At 27.5% G+C, this 15,895-nt stretch overlaps 6 protein-coding genes across 8 annotated transcripts; 4 read left to right on the plus strand and 2 right to left on the minus strand.

Annotated features, from left to right (window-relative positions):
* Positions 1-477: 477 nt before the first annotated feature.
* Positions 478-2,960, plus strand: LOC128963093 (uncharacterized). Of its 2 annotated transcripts, XM_054309564.1 has the most exons (4): positions 478-568; positions 705-826; positions 915-1,122; positions 1,188-2,960. In XM_054309564.1, the coding sequence occupies exon 4, from the start codon at positions 2,143-2,145 to the stop codon at positions 2,848-2,850; it is 708 nt and encodes a 235-aa protein (XP_054165539.1). In that variant the 5' UTR covers positions 478-568; positions 705-826; positions 915-1,122; positions 1,188-2,142; the 3' UTR covers positions 2,851-2,960. The 2 variants fall into 2 exon arrangements, with proteins under 2 accessions (XP_054165539.1, XP_054165538.1); XM_054309563.1 differs by having other exon boundaries at positions 915-2,960.
* An 899-nt stretch (positions 2,961-3,859) lies between these two features.
* Positions 3,860-5,905, minus strand: LOC128963111 (zinc finger protein 808-like). Of its 2 annotated transcripts, none has more exons than XM_054309586.1 (2): positions 5,853-5,905; positions 3,860-5,764 (listed from the first exon to the last, which is right to left on the minus strand). In XM_054309586.1, exon 2 carries the CDS (start codon positions 5,679-5,681, stop codon positions 4,038-4,040), a length of 1,644 nt encoding a protein of 547 aa, XP_054165561.1. In that variant the 5' UTR covers positions 5,682-5,764; positions 5,853-5,905; the 3' UTR covers positions 3,860-4,037. The 2 variants fall into 2 exon arrangements, with proteins under 2 accessions (XP_054165561.1, XP_054165562.1); XM_054309587.1 differs by having other exon boundaries at positions 3,860-5,491; positions 5,557-5,887.
* A 1,391-nt stretch (positions 5,906-7,296) lies between these two features.
* Positions 7,297-8,385, minus strand: LOC128963198 (zinc finger protein 471-like). The gene has a single exon (XM_054309696.1). It carries the CDS (start codon positions 8,293-8,295, stop codon positions 7,297-7,299), a length of 999 nt encoding a protein of 332 aa, XP_054165671.1. The 5' UTR covers positions 8,296-8,385.
* A 1,840-nt stretch (positions 8,386-10,225) lies between these two features.
* On the plus strand, positions 10,226-11,252 carry LOC128963391 (soma ferritin-like). The gene is made up of 3 exons (XM_054309894.1): positions 10,226-10,340; positions 10,422-10,581; positions 10,673-11,252. Exons 2-3 carry the CDS (start codon positions 10,471-10,473, stop codon positions 11,081-11,083), a joined length of 522 nt encoding a protein of 173 aa, XP_054165869.1. The 5' UTR covers positions 10,226-10,340; positions 10,422-10,470; the 3' UTR covers positions 11,084-11,252.
* A 708-nt stretch (positions 11,253-11,960) lies between these two features.
* Positions 11,961-13,478, plus strand: LOC128963166 (uncharacterized). The gene is made up of 3 exons (XM_054309657.1): positions 11,961-12,778; positions 12,844-13,198; positions 13,278-13,478. The coding sequence occupies exons 1-3, from the start codon at positions 12,594-12,596 to the stop codon at positions 13,431-13,433; spliced, it is 696 nt and encodes a 231-aa protein (XP_054165632.1). The 5' UTR covers positions 11,961-12,593; the 3' UTR covers positions 13,434-13,478.
* A 730-nt stretch (positions 13,479-14,208) lies between these two features.
* LOC128963199 (uncharacterized) lies at positions 14,209-15,006 on the plus strand (the record flags this gene model as incomplete). The annotated part of the gene is made up of 1 exon (XM_054309697.1): positions 14,209-15,006. A coding segment is annotated over one exon (798 nt), but the record flags the coding sequence as incomplete, so codon positions are not given.
* Between the last annotated feature and the right edge of the window lie 889 nt (positions 15,007-15,895).

The following is a 15,895-nucleotide window of genomic DNA, read 5'->3' on the forward strand; positions in this document are numbered from 1 at the left end:
ATAAATCATTTACAGTAATTTAATTTTATAGATTTTATTAACAATGTTATTTGAAACATTTTTTTGTAGTATATTTATTTAAATAGTTTATATTTCCTAAATTATATTTAATATTTTTATTATAATTTCTGAATTGTTATGACCTGGATCTTTTTTTATAACTGTTTTATAATAAATCAATTAAAACAATTTAATTTAATCAGATATTTGTTTCACAGTTTCAAACAGATTTTTGATAAATTTAAAACATTAAAAACTTATAAAACATTTCCCTTTTAAATTCAATGGATTTTTTTAACGTTATTTATGATATCTATTGTTATTTTTTTTATTGTTGAGCCAATGGTTTTCATTGGATTTCAATGTTATTGTTAGTCAATAATTTTTTTTGTCATTAAAAAAATGAAAAATTATTTAATTAATGTGTGATTATTATTGTTGTAAAAAAATTAATATTTTTGTTTGTCATTTAAGTGGAAAATTTACCGACAATTTCTAGCTAACAGATACCTCGTGTGGTTATCACTGGACACACACACACACACACATACCTAAGCCATTAGCACCGGTAATATATCATATATTAGTGATTAACCTTAAAATCTAATTAATAATTATAACCTATTTTTTATTTTTTTTTTAATTTATTTTGTTTTGTGCTGTGAATGGCCAACAATTGTGTGGTTGGTTTGGACTAAATCTAGCGATCATATAGTTTAGTTGAATGAGTTGTTTGGATTAGGACAACCTAAAGATGAAATGATTAAAAAAAAGATGGATAAGCCATAGTCATCCATCCATTCATACGGTCTACTACTTAATAGTGGTAAATGAAGAGATCAATTAAATTTGTGACAACAGTTGTAATTATAATGAAAGTAAAAATTGTGACTTTTTTTGACTCATTATAATAGTCTTAGTTTTTTTTTAAACAACAATCACAAGAAACAAGTAAATTGAACATTGAATACAACAACACCACCATTGGCCTCAACACATGTCGGCGCCAACACTTAACGGCTCCAATGTTAGCAAACAGTCGGTTGTAATGTCCGGTCTATTTGATTGTCAGGACTGTAACATTGGTTTCTCGTCGTTGGCTTCGGTTACTAATCACCGAAAGTCTGTTCATATTGGCGGCCAATTCAAATGTACATACAGTGGATGTAATATTATTTACATTACAGATAGACAATTGAAGAAACATATAAAAGTGAAACATAAAGACACTGTTGGTACTAATGGGACATCACCGCAGTCGCAGATTCACTGCAATTACTGTGGAAAACATTTCAGAACTCGGGATAAACTTTTAAATCATCTTCAAGTGATTCACTATTATTGTCAAAAATGTTGTTTCCGTTTCAAAAGTAAGCATTTATTAGACAAACATAAAAGCAGCGGTCATTTGACAAAGCCGTCCGCTATGGTGTCGCTGAAGGGTATCGATGAATACATTTGCCACATATGTAAACAATGTTTCAAAAAACAAAAACAATTGAAAACTCATCAAAATCTTAAGCATACCGTTGAGATTATTACTAATGATAATGAAAATAGTAATTTAACGAATCAATTGACCTCATCATTAACTACTGGTACCAGTGATCAAAGTGAATCAGATGAACAATTGCTAATTAGACAGACCATCAATAGGATTAACCAAAGTGTACGGGGATGTGGCAGTTGTCAAATGTTTTATATATATAAGATTTTTTCGGCACATATGCGAAATGATCATCAAATCGGTTCGTTTGCACCGTACATATGCTATTGGGAGGGTTGCTATCAATCATATCAGACGGACATTGAGTTGAATAAACACCGGAAGACACATCCCAACAATGGCTGTAATAGATTTGAGTGTCAAATCGGTAGATGTGGTCATGTATTGGCTACACATACCGAACTAGTCAAACATATGAGAGCCAATCATTCAATGTTTATTAGCTATATTTGCAACTATTGTCCGGAAATGACGATGAGATGTCCGTTAATAGAGCGTCATATGACTGTACATCACCTTAAGTTTCCGTGTCCTCAAAGAGGTTGTGAAAAAAGTTTACCACTGAAGAGGGTCTCATTCATCACACTGTTCTCGACCATCTGAATTCGTACGCCAGTTATCGTAGAGACAGAGATATGCAGTTGAAAATACCGGCACCGGTACATCTGGTAGAAGTGCCAGAAACTAATAACAACAGTTCAGTACAAATGGCACCGGAAATTGAATTTTGCTGTCATTTTGATGATTGCGGACAATATTTTGGTGATATGAATGAGTTGTCTAAACATTATTGTGAAGATCATTATAATCCTTCAATTACTAGTAATATAAATAATAATACAATTACTACTATTACTAGTAATTCACTGCCAATACCTCAATCAGTGCCTTCTCGAGATCCCCGTTCAAGACCTGCCATATTGGCCAAAGATATTGTACTACAACAGCAAGAGATGTGCTTCAGATGTGACGCTCCGGGATGTGGCCAACAGTTCAGGCAAAAAGTTGACTTTTATCGACACAAATACAGTGTTCATATTAAGTTTATTTGTGATTTTGGCGATTGTGACCAACAATTTCCGACACATAATGAAATGATTGTTCATAAAACTGTTGAACACTACAAATTTAAATGTGATTATTTCGGCTGTACCGATGGTTTTGGTGATCAGTCAGCGCTCGAGTGTCACAAACGTGATAAACATAGCACCCAAAAATGTGATTATTTTGGTTGCAATCTGTGGTTCAAAACGGAGATCGATTTATCGCATCATATGAACAGTCATTACGGCGACAATTGTTATGAATTGTTGGTCGAGACATACATTCAAAAGGGGTCATAGTTTTGAAGTTTTTTTTTTGGTCACAAAATTGTTGTTAAAATTAATTGAAAAATCCTTTAATACTGTAAATTTTTTATGTGTCAAATTACAAATTTTTTAATACAATAAAATAATAAATTTAGTAACTAATCAAAAAAGTATTAATGAATTTTTATAATAAAGTAAGAATATGGAAATATATATTAATAAAATCTTTGATATTATCAATAAATCTTATATTTTTTTACCTGTATTTTTTAAATTCTAATTTATATTATTTTTTTTATAGAATACAAATTTATAACCAATTTTTTTTAAAGTTTAATATTCAGGAATTTAAATTTATTAATTTAATTAATAGACTACAATGTATTGTTTTTAGAAAGAATAATTTTTTAAAAAAATTCAATAGTTATATAATTAATAATAAATTCTGAATTTTGATTAATTACTAATTTAAAGCATTAAAATAGTACAAAATAATTAATTATTACATGTTTTATTATTTATCAAAATTAAACATTATATATTTAATATTCTATTTTAATTATAATTATTTTATATAATTAATTATTTTCGACTTCAATGAGTGCTTAGTAATTAATAAGTAATTTACTTCAATAGAATTCAGATTAAATAATAAAAATAATAATAAGTTAATAATAAAACATGTATTTTATTTAATTATTAATTTTAATGTATTTGAATAGTACAAAATAATTAATTATAACATATTTTATTATACGGTTTAAATTTTTATCAATGAAAGTATATAAATATAAGTTTACAATATTTGTAATTCATTCATAAAAATATATTTTATTACTAAATAATAATAAAATCTTTAAAATTAAAATTATTACAAGTAATAAACAATGAATTCCTATAAAAATATAATCTTTTTGTTTGCCTATACGACTATTGGTACGTAAAAATCAATAAAATAGATATTAATATTATAAAATATTTAATAATTTTTATTTAAACTTTTTATATTATTAATTTGATTAAATAGTTTTCTGTAATGAGGATAGAAAAAGTCAGATCCAATGCCTGAAAAATGCAGATCAGGTGCTCATTGGAAAGTCAGATAAACAACTGTTTGATATGACTCAAGAAGATCTGGATATCGGACAGCAATTGGTTAAGAAAAGGACTGAAATTGCCAACAATGCCGGACTCACGTGTTATAAACAGTTTTATGATACTTATATCAAGGGTTTACTCCAAATCTTTAAGGACGACAATGAAGTCCAACTACTGAACACCGCTTCCACACAACAGATCAGATCGGATGCCATCAAAACTATTCTGTATTTGTGTCGATAAAAGTCAACTTTTTGCCTGAACTGTTGGCCACATCCCGGAGCGTCACATCTGAAGCACATCTCTTGCTGTTGTAGTACAATATCTTTGGCCAATATGGCAGGTCTTGAACGGGGATCTCGAGAAGGCACTGATTGAGGTATTGGCAGTGAATTACTAGTAATAGTAGTAATTGTATTATTATTTATATTACTAGTAATTGAAGGATTATAATGATCTTCACAATAATGTTTAGACAACTCATTCATATCACCAAAATATTGTCCGCAATCATCAAAATGACAGCAAAATTCAATTTCCGGTGCCATTTGTACTGAACTGTTGTTATTAGTTTCTGGCACTTCTACCAGATGTACCGGTGCCGGTATTTTCAACTGCATATCTCTGTCTCTACGATAACTGGCGTACGAATTCAGATGGTCGAGAACAGTGTGATGAATGAGACCCTCTTCAGTGGTAAACTTTTTTTCACAACCTCTTTGAGGACACGGAAACTTAAGGTGATGTACAGTCATATGACGCTCTATTAACGGACATCTCATCGTCATTTCCGGACAATAGTTGCAAATATAGCTAATAAACATTGAATGATTGGCTCTCATATGTTTGACTAGTTCGGTATGTGTAGCCAATACATGACCACATCTACCGATTTGACACTCAAATCTATTACAGCCATTGTTGGGATGTGTCTTCCGGTGTTTATTCAACTCAATGTCCGTCTGATATGATTGATAGCAACCCTCCCAATAGCATATGTACGGTGCAAACGAACCGATTTGATGATCATTTCGCATATGTGCCGAAAAAATCTTATATATATAAAACATTTGACAACTGCCACATCCCCGTACACTTTGGTTAATCCTATTGATGGTCTGTCTAATTAGCAATTGTTCATCTGATTCACTTTGATCACTGGTACCAGTAGTTAATGATGAGGTCAATTGATTCGTTAAATTACTATTTTCATTATCATTAGTAATAATCTCAACGGTATGCTTAAGATTTTGATGAGTTTTCAATTGTTTTTGTTTTTTGAAACATTGTTTACATATGTGGCAAATGTATTCATCGATACCCTTCAGCGACACCATAGCGGACGGCTTTGTCAAATGACCGCTGCTTTTATGTTTGTCTAATAAATGCTTACTTTTGAAACGGAAACAACATTTTTGACAATAATAGTGAATCACTTGAAGATGATTTAAAAGTTTATCCCGAGTTCTGAAATGTTTTCCACAGTAATTGCAGTGAATCTGCGACTGCGGTGATGTCCCATTAGTACCAACAGTGTCTTTATGTTTCACTTTTATATGTTTCTTCAATTGTCTATCTGTAATGTAAATAATATTACATCCACTGTATGTACATTTGAATTGGCCGCCAATATGAACAGACTTTCGGTGATTAGTAACCGAAGCCAACGACGAGAAACCAATGTTACAGTCCTGACAATCAAATAGACCGGACATTACAACCGACTGTTTGCTAACATTGGAGCCGTTAAGTGTTGGCGCCGACATGTGTTGAGGCCAATGGTGGTGTTGTTGTATTCAATGTTCAATTTACTTGTTTCTTGTGATTGTTGTTTAAAAAAAAACTAAGACTATTATAATGAGTCAAAAAAAGTCACAATTTTTACTTTCATTATAATTACAACTGTTGTCACAAATTTAATTGATCTCTTCATTTACCACTATTAAGTAGTAGACCGTATGAATGGATGGATGACTATGGCTTATCCATCTTTTTTTTAATCATTTCATCTTTAGGTTTAATCCAAACAACTCATTCAACTAAACTATATGATCGCTAGATTTAGTCCAAACCAACCACACAATTGTTGGCCATTCACAGCACAAAACAAAATAAATTAAAAAAAAAATAAAAAATAGGTTATAATTATTAATTAGATTTTAAGGTTAATCACTAATATATGATATATTACCGGTGCTAATGGCTTAGGTATGTGTGTGTGTGTGTGTGTCCAGTGATAACCACACGAGGTATCTGTTAGCTAGAAATTGTCGGTAAATTTTCCACTTTTTTTTGCAACAATAATAATCACACATTAATTAAATAATTTTTCATTTTTTAATGACAATAAAAATTATTGACTAACAGTAACATTGAAATCCAATGAAAACCATTGGCTCAACAATAAAAAAAATAACAATAGATATCATAAATAACGTTTAAAAAATCCATTGAATTTAATGGGAAATGTTTTATAAGTTTTTGTTTTAAAATTTATCAAAAATCTGTTTGAAACTGTGAACAAGTACTGTATATAATTAAATTAATTAAATTGTTTTAATTGATTTAATATAAAACTGTTATAAAAAAAAGATCCAGGTCATAACAATTCAGAAATTATAATAAAAATATTAAATATAATTTAGGAAATAAAAACTATTTAAATAAATATAGTACAAAAAAAATGTTTCAAATAACATTGTTAATAAAATGTATAAAATTAAATTACTGTAAGTGATTTATAATATTACTATCAAAACTTATTTATATTAAAAAAACAATATTATTACAAATTAATTTTCATTAATTGCTTTTAAGTTAATAGATTTACAATATTTTAAAGTACTAAATACAGTATTAAATACATGTTTAATTTTGATGAATAATAAAATATGTTATAATTAATTATTTTGTACTATTTAACTGCTTTAAATTAATTCAGGATTATAATCAAAATTCAGGATTTATTATTAATTATATAACTGTTTTAATTATTTTTTAAAAATTCTTTCTAAAAACAATACATTGTAATCTATTAATTAAATTAATAAATTTAAATTCCTGAATATTAAACTTTAAAAAATAGTTTCTATATTTGTTTTATATATAAAAAATTATATAAATTAGAATTTTTAAAAAAATATAAGATAAATAAAATTATTGCCCTAAAAATATAACATTCATTGAAAATATCAAAGATTTTATTGTAATATATATTTCCATATTTTTACTTTATTATAAAAATTCGTTAATACTTTTTTTTGATTAGTTAATAAATTATTTTATTGTTTTAAAAAAATTATATAATTTGACACATAAAAAATTTATATTATTTTTCAATTAATTTTAACAACAATTTTGTGAAGAAAAAAAACTTCAAAACTACGGCCCCTTTTGAATGTATGACTCGACCAGCAATTCATAACAATTGTCGCCGTAATGACTGTTCATGTGATGAGACAAATCAGTCTCCGTTTTGAACCACATATTGCAACCAAAATAATCACATTTTTCGAAGTTATGTTTATCACGTTTGTGATACTCGAGCGCTGACTGATCACCAAAACCATCGGTACAGCCGATATAATCACATTTAAATTTGTAGTGTTCAACAGTTTTATGAACAATCATTTCATTGTGTGTCGGAAATTGTTGGTCACAATCGCCAAAATTACAAATAAATTTAATATGAATACTGTATTTGTGTCGATAAAAGTCAACTTTTTGCCTGAACTGTTGGCCACATCCCGGAGCGCCACATGTGTAGGACATCTCTTGCTGTTGTAGTACAATATTATCATTGGCCAACACGGCTAATCTCGTACGGGGATCTTTTCGTTTACGTTTGTGTTGATTACGCATATGATGCGGATCCTGATGTCGGGCCAGTGACTGGCTGTCGGCAAACGTGTCACCGCATACTTTGCACCAGTGATGGGCTTGTCGTTCATGTTTCTTCAGTTTCTTTTTGCTTCCCATCCGTACTAAACAAAATCGACAGCTTGTGGGAGATAACGGTGCTATTGGTGGTGATGGTTGCAGTGATTGTACTGATGGTGATTGACTATCATCACCATCAACAACATTATCATCATCATCATCATCATCGTCATCATCACTATAATGATCAGCTGTCATATGCTGTCTTAAATGTTTCAATTTTTTAAAACTTTTGCCACACTTTTCATAATTACATTTATGTTGACCACTGGCGTGTCCTCCGTGAACAACATTGAAATGTATTTCAAGACCCGATAAACTGTTGAACTGTCTCTGACACCAATTGCACTGATAGTGTACTTCCCAGTTGTGTTTGATTAGGTGTCGTCTATAGGAAAACAATCGATTACTTCGACACAAATTACATTTATGGACAACCATTATATCAACCCATTCCCACCCCCGGCCCTAATCAATACATATATGATAAATATCTAAATGTTTTTTTAAATAAAAAATACTGTAATAATATTGAAAAAATAATAGTAAATATTGTAATAACAAACACACATTGCATTGTATAATATATATTTGAATGATATTTACCAGTTTTTTTTGTATGTATAACATAAAAACATATATCAACCATAGATTTAATATGATATATACATATAATTTAATTTAACGCATATAATAGTTATGTTTCATTATAAGCCACATCTCCATAGTATTACACACTTAAAGCATTGCATACATGTATTAGCAAACCATAACATTGTCATATTGAAAACATTGTGTAAATCAATATGTAATTTTAGTACCCTTTATAAAGTTATAACATATGTGATAATAAATAATAAATTATAGTAATTAAAAGTACCAATTCATAAATTTGTATATTATACTAAAAATAATAATAAGTAAGACTAGTATTCATATATTATGTGTAAATAAATTAAATTAATTTAATTAATAAATTAGATTTATCTACAATTAAAAAACTATACCAATTACTAAACGAATAAAAGTATTAATTATTATTACTATATATATATATATATATATATAACTATGAAATAGCATTAAAATAGCATAAATATATATATATTGTATAATAACATTAATATAATTATTGTGTATATTATTAATTGTCAATGTACAGTATTTTTAAGCGCCTTTATTAATATTCAAACATATACTTTAATAAAAAACTGTTTGATTATATTCAAAACCAAAACAACAATGGCCGCCCACTAACACAGTAGTGTATGTATATGTGCGCAATATTAGTGTTTAATGCTTATGAGCCCTATAGGGGCGAAGTTTTTACAAAGCATAGACTATTTTTACATACTTATTATACATATTATTTTATTTGTATGTATATATTTAGTGTAATCTATGATAAATCTATATGCTTGTGGTGCGCCTACTATTGTTTTGGTTTTGAATATAATTAAGCAGTTTTTACTAACTTGTAAGTCAAATATATAAAATTTTGTAGTATTCATACAATCAATAACGTTATAATCTAAATATTAACAATGTATTGTAAAATTTAATTAAATTTCTAATGTAATAAATTAATATTTACAAATTAATAAATTTAAAAAAAATAAATTTTAAAAAATTTATTTTTATTTTTTAATTAAATGCAATTTTATTATAATCATTTTTTTTAATCATTTTTTTTTAATTTTAATTTAAGTATTTTATATTAAGTTAGCTTTTTATTATAATTTCTATGACATGTATTAATATTTAAAATTTTAAAGTTTATAAAAATGTTCATTAAATAATTTATAATAATATTAATTTATTTGATTTGATTTATTTCCAATACTCACTCAAATTGATACAATTATTATTAGATAATTAATTTTTGTAAAATTAAAAAATAATTTATTTTTCAATTAAATTAGTATTCCTACAAATATTAAAGCAGCATAGATACTAGTATAATTTTTGTTAAATAATTTTTAAGTATTTATGTTTATTGCAAAATATGATCAAGATAGGATAAGTTAGCTTGGACAACTTGTTTACTATTTTGTAAATTATGTTTGGAGTCTGCAATATTAAAATTAACATTGCACTGCAATACTGTCAATTATAACTACCTGAGCCAATTGAAGATGATATAGTAATAAATTATTATAATAATAAGTACTCAATTAAAGATATAGTTTAGACTCGTATTGTATTACCTGTAAATCAATTAACTAATTATCAGTGATATGTATATGTAATTTGCAACATATGATACTTGTTGACATTAATATCAGATTAAAATGCAATTATTATCAATAATATTGTTATACAATTAATTAATTGTCTATTTTAGACAACATAAAAAATTATATAAAAAGATAGTTATTAACAGTTAGAAAGTCATTCACAGCTTTTGATGTTTAGCGTCAACAGTGTTTGAACGGACATCACATTTATAAAAAAAACTATTATTAAATTGTTTTATATAATATACGGTAAATTAATTTATTGAATAACTTAAACTAATTACTAAAATTTTTATAACTGTATTTTAAATTAATATATTAAATAATTAGATTTTTTTTGGGATCAATTTTGAACAACAACAAAATTTAGCAAACAACAATGTCTAGCAAAGTGAGCCAGGTACGCCAAAATTTCCATCATGATACCGAAGCCGGCATTAACAAGCAAATCAATCTGGAACTACATGCCAGCTATGTGTACGAGTCACTGGTATGTTAGCTGAATAGTGTATACATAAGCCCACAATATCTAAATTTAGTATTCATAAAAAAATTATCGTCCAATTACTTCATACATGTAGGCCTGGTATTTCAATCGCGATGACATAGCACTGGAAGGTTTTCATTCATTTTTCAAGTCGCGGGCCATTGAGGAACGGGATCACGCCCGCAAGTTTATGGACTACCAAAACAAACGGGGCGGTCGTATTGTGCTCAAGGATATAGCCAAACCTGTTAAACAGGATGGCTGGACACCGCAGTCGGCCATCGAGGCTTCACTTGATTTGGAGAAGACAGTCAATCAGGCACTGTTGGACTTGCAAGCTATCGGCGCCCGTAATAATGATCCGGAGTTTACCGATTTTATTGAGTCGGAGTTCCTGCACGAACAGGTAGATGATATCAAGAAACTGGGCGATCATATTACTAATTTGAAACGTGTCGGCACCGGACTCGGAGAGTACCTGTTCGACAAACAGACACTCGGCTAAACAAATTCAGGCGACACACACACCCTCTCTAATAAACGGCTATTAATATTATATATAAAATTTATGACATTATTAATACAGTATTACATAAGTAATACATAATGTCTTAATTATTATATATTTTAGATTATATTTTGGATTTTTATTTGGGTTCTTATAATAAAGATATATTGTATTTGAAATATTATTTGAAGTATTATTTTATGCTAAACAATGATAATTGGAATTAATTAAAAATTATTTAAAATTTTTAAAGAAATAAATAGATTATCATTTTAATTAAATTATATTATATTTAAAATTCGTAAATAAATAATTAATCAGTACAGTCTGTGCTAAAAAAGATAATATTTTATAAAAATTAGACATAAAAAAACTTCAATTAAAAAATATAATAATTATAGCAATAATTTAATTATATTAACTTATTTAGTTGATTAATTTGTTTATTTATTATTTTATTTAACATATAAAATTATAATTTTGTTTTTATAAAAACTCAACATGATCTACATTACACGTTCAACAGTATGTAAATAACTTAAAATCTTTAATAATACATGTATATCAATAATCCTATTATTATTATTATTATTAATACATACACTAAAAATACATATTAATATACCATTACATTGTTTTTAAACTTGACATATGATATACGGTATTTAATTTATAAAAACCAGTTTTATTTTATTATTTATTATTTATATTATATATTATCAGTTATTTTATAAAATCAAATCAAACGGCATGTTATTGTCTTATTAATATTAATATTAATTATTAATAATTTTTATTTATTTATTTTTAACAAATATAAGTTTTTATTATATATAGTTTTTTAAAAATTAATTTTTATTAACTATTAAAACAACTAATACTTAATTATGAGTTCAACAATAACTAGTAATCAATTAATGTCCAGACAATCGTTTAGCCGATTCGGTGATGATTTGGCTCAACTAATACTGTCTTATCTGCCAATTGATGCCAAATTTCGCCATCAATTTCTCAGTCGTCAGTTTCGTCGAGTTTTGTTTGACACACAAACAGATTTACGATTTGATGATAAACTGGTGGAAAATTTTGGACTAAAGAAACTCAACAGAGATGTCCATCTGTTTGAGGCTATCGTCAAGAAGTGTCCAAACATAACACGTATTGTATTGGACTACAAGTATTTATCAATAAATTCAAAATTTAAGTCAATCAACTGAGTCGTCGTTCGGGTGGAAAACCTATGAACCGGTGGTCTTTCCGATCAGTGAAAAACATTTCATCGCTGGTCATTGGGTAAAAAGTAACGGAGCCGCTGATAGAGTTGGCAGTGGTCTACTCTATTGGTGCCATCGAAGAACAAGAGTACTATCACGGGATAAGCGCCAAAGTAGGCGCCGACCTGACCCGGGCTACCGGCCAATACTGGCTGTGTGTTGTCGGTACCATCGAGTCGTACGACATACAACTGTCACATTTTGTCGCCTATATTATTGTAACCATCGAAAACATGGAGGTCATGTTGTTGGCCACTAACCGTACCCGATATACATATGACCCGAACATTAATTTTGAACTACCGGACAACGACTACGATTATCACCTTCAGTCAACTATAGCTGAATATCAAACAGTATCAGCAAATACCGATAGTATTGATAATAATAATGAGGAACGATATGTATTGGACAGTAGGTATGTTTGTAAACATCAGATATTATTAATATTAGAAATTTTATATCATATGTCCTACTTATTAGGCCATCCATTGAGATTATACGGTGCGAGTTAAATGACACTATACGTGAACTAACGGTGCAGACAATAGATTATGCATTGAATATCTGTTCAAACAACTATATGTGTGCCACTAGTAAACTGTTGGCTGCTCTCAATCGTCAATATGTAGCACATCATAAAAGAAAGTCAACAAATAGTATGGATGATACCGGTGCTGATCAACAGCAATGGCAAGCGATTATCACAAGCAATACCATTAAGGATCAGACTGTCATTGGTGTGGATTATATATCCGGTTCAATGTTGGACGTACTGTACAATTATCGCCATCGAGTATTACTCTATAAGATACATACCGGTGCTCCATCAAAACAAGTTTAGTAATATTTTTTATGTTTATCAAAGCTTATAATTATGATAACTCATAATCTATATATAATTATTTTTAAAAAAGATTTCAGAAATGTCAGTTATTATGTCAGCCCGTATAGCACTGGCTAAGAACCGGGTCATAATTATCGAGCAGAATCTTATAGATAGTTCTACCGGTGCCCGACTAACTAATACCAGAGTCGAAGCACTTGTATTATCAGAAATTAAACGAGTTTAACCGCACATTAAGTACCGGTCATTACAAAAAACTTGGCGAACCATTTGATAAACCTTTTTATTTTGGAATTGTAGTCAAAAATACCATAACTGCCGGTGCTTTCCATAATCATATATATAAAGAGTGGAATTGTTCGGCACTTATTGTAGATTATATGAGAGTTTATCAATGGATTGATAACACAACAAATATTATTAATAAGCCATTGCCCAACAATACAGACAATAGTGTTATTTCTAATATATGCCAGAGTTTAATGTCTAATATGATTGATGAGGAAAAGTCTCAAAAATATTTAAAACTTATTTTTAGCGAAGAATTTACTGGCAATAAATTGAATGCTAATAATTGGTTTGCATTTAATACTTGGGATCACTATAAATGTGACGGTATTTGAAAATAATTTTTTACTTTTATCTATAATAATTGATATAAAATAAATAAATTTTAAATATATTTATTAATATATTATACAGACAATGTAAACCATAGTCAAAGTTGTTATTCAAATGATACACAAACTATACAAATAAGAAACAATGTATTGGCTATCACTGCAAACACTGGAAATACAGAATTCAATAAAACATATCATTTGAAAACAGCAAAAATCAAATTATTAGAAAAATGGAAATACGGGAGGTTTGAGATCAATGCAGCCCTACCTTTGGGAAAGTTATTACGGGTCGCTGTTTATTTGCAAAACGATAATAAACAATCAACTGGTGAAACAATTAATTTATTTATATATGAACAAGGTAAATTAATTTACAATTATATCAAATACAGTCAAAATCCAACTCTTTATAAGCCATATGAAAGAGCAATCTATAAACCGGATGTCGATATCCATGGGTTTCATAAGTATGCCATTGAATGGAGTGAAACAAAAATTGAATGGTTTTTTGATGACAAAACTCATAATGTTATTGATATCAATAAACGGTTGTCCAGTAATTATAATAAAAAACATCAACCTTTTGATGTGCCGTATAATCTTTATATTGAGTTAACAGTCGGCGGAACGGTATTTGGCGATCAATCGCTGACATTAAATGATTACAATTTGTGGAATTGTTCCGCACTTCTCATTGATTACGTAAAGATTTATGAATGGGTCGACAATTTTGTCGATAATAATGTCGATAATGACAAACACAAACAGATTTCAAGTCATCTCATATGTAATGATATTATGTCTACTATAGGGGGACAACACAATCCAACTGATCCATTGTCTACTTTTACTTTATCGATGACAAATATAGTTATTGTTAGCATAATTACATTGATTTTGCTTATTATATTAGTAATGATTGTTGTTTATCTGAGTTTACGACAAAAGCGTTTAACGAAAATCAATAGAGATATAGTAAAAGAAACCTACGATGACATTGAAGTCTATGATAAAGATTACAATATATACGAATCCTATAGATATGTAACTAATAATAATATAATTTACGATCAATACAATGAAATCATTGACGATAACAATAACAACGATTATCAAAACAAAATACCAGAATATAGTCATTCGTATATTGAGATTACAAATCAATATAAAGTATGAATAGCAGTAATATGAAAAAACTCGCATTATGTCAAATGTATAGTATATTAAACATAAATTTATGTATTTAACAATACATTTATATTTCAATAAGTTTATGATATCTCTATATCTTATAAATTATATGCTTTAACTAATCTCGATATATAGTTTTGACATTACTAACAATTAATTAGTTTCAGTTTCAAAATTATAATATAATTTAATTGTTTTTTGACATTTACTAATATTTATTTATAATAATAAAATATTATATAATCTTTATATAAAATAAATTATTTATGTGTTATTTTATTTTAAAGATTATAAGCAAATATAATTAGCTAATATTTTAATACTTTAGCGATTTTACAATTTTATTTGACACTGTATATTTTTATTACATTAAATTATTCAAATAGAAAATTGAACTTTTAAAATAAAATAAGCAAATTGTAGTTTTCAAACAAAAATTACATAATTAATTTTATATACTAAACTTAATAATTATCTAATATTTTTTAATTATTTGATTAAATCAAAAGTATTTATTATTCAATTATGTTACTAATAAAAATTCTAAAAAATTAAATTTTAATTAATTAATTAATTTTAAATAGTGTTCAATTGAATTTACTTTAATAAAATAATTTTTATATAAGATTATAAAATAGATATATTGTAAAAATAATATTTATTAAAAAAAATAATCCCCTTTTAAGGAATACAATGTTTATTGTCGATAAATGTAAAGCTATTATTAATATAATTACCAAAATTGCTATTTCCTATTCTTAAAAATATGTGTTAATATTTTTTTTAATGATATTAATATAAAAATATAAAATAGCAATTATTTTGTAGTAAATAATTATTTTAGTCTAGTAAAATATTTATGATGTTTAAATTT

The sequence above is a fragment of the Oppia nitens genome, unplaced genomic scaffold, assembly GCF_028296485.1.
Source record: "Oppia nitens isolate AA-2021 unplaced genomic scaffold, nextdenovo-longstitch-racon4-pilon3 scaffold7_pilon_pilon_pilon, whole genome shotgun sequence".
Taxonomy (NCBI): domain Eukaryota; kingdom Metazoa; phylum Arthropoda; class Arachnida; order Sarcoptiformes; family Oppiidae; genus Oppia; species Oppia nitens.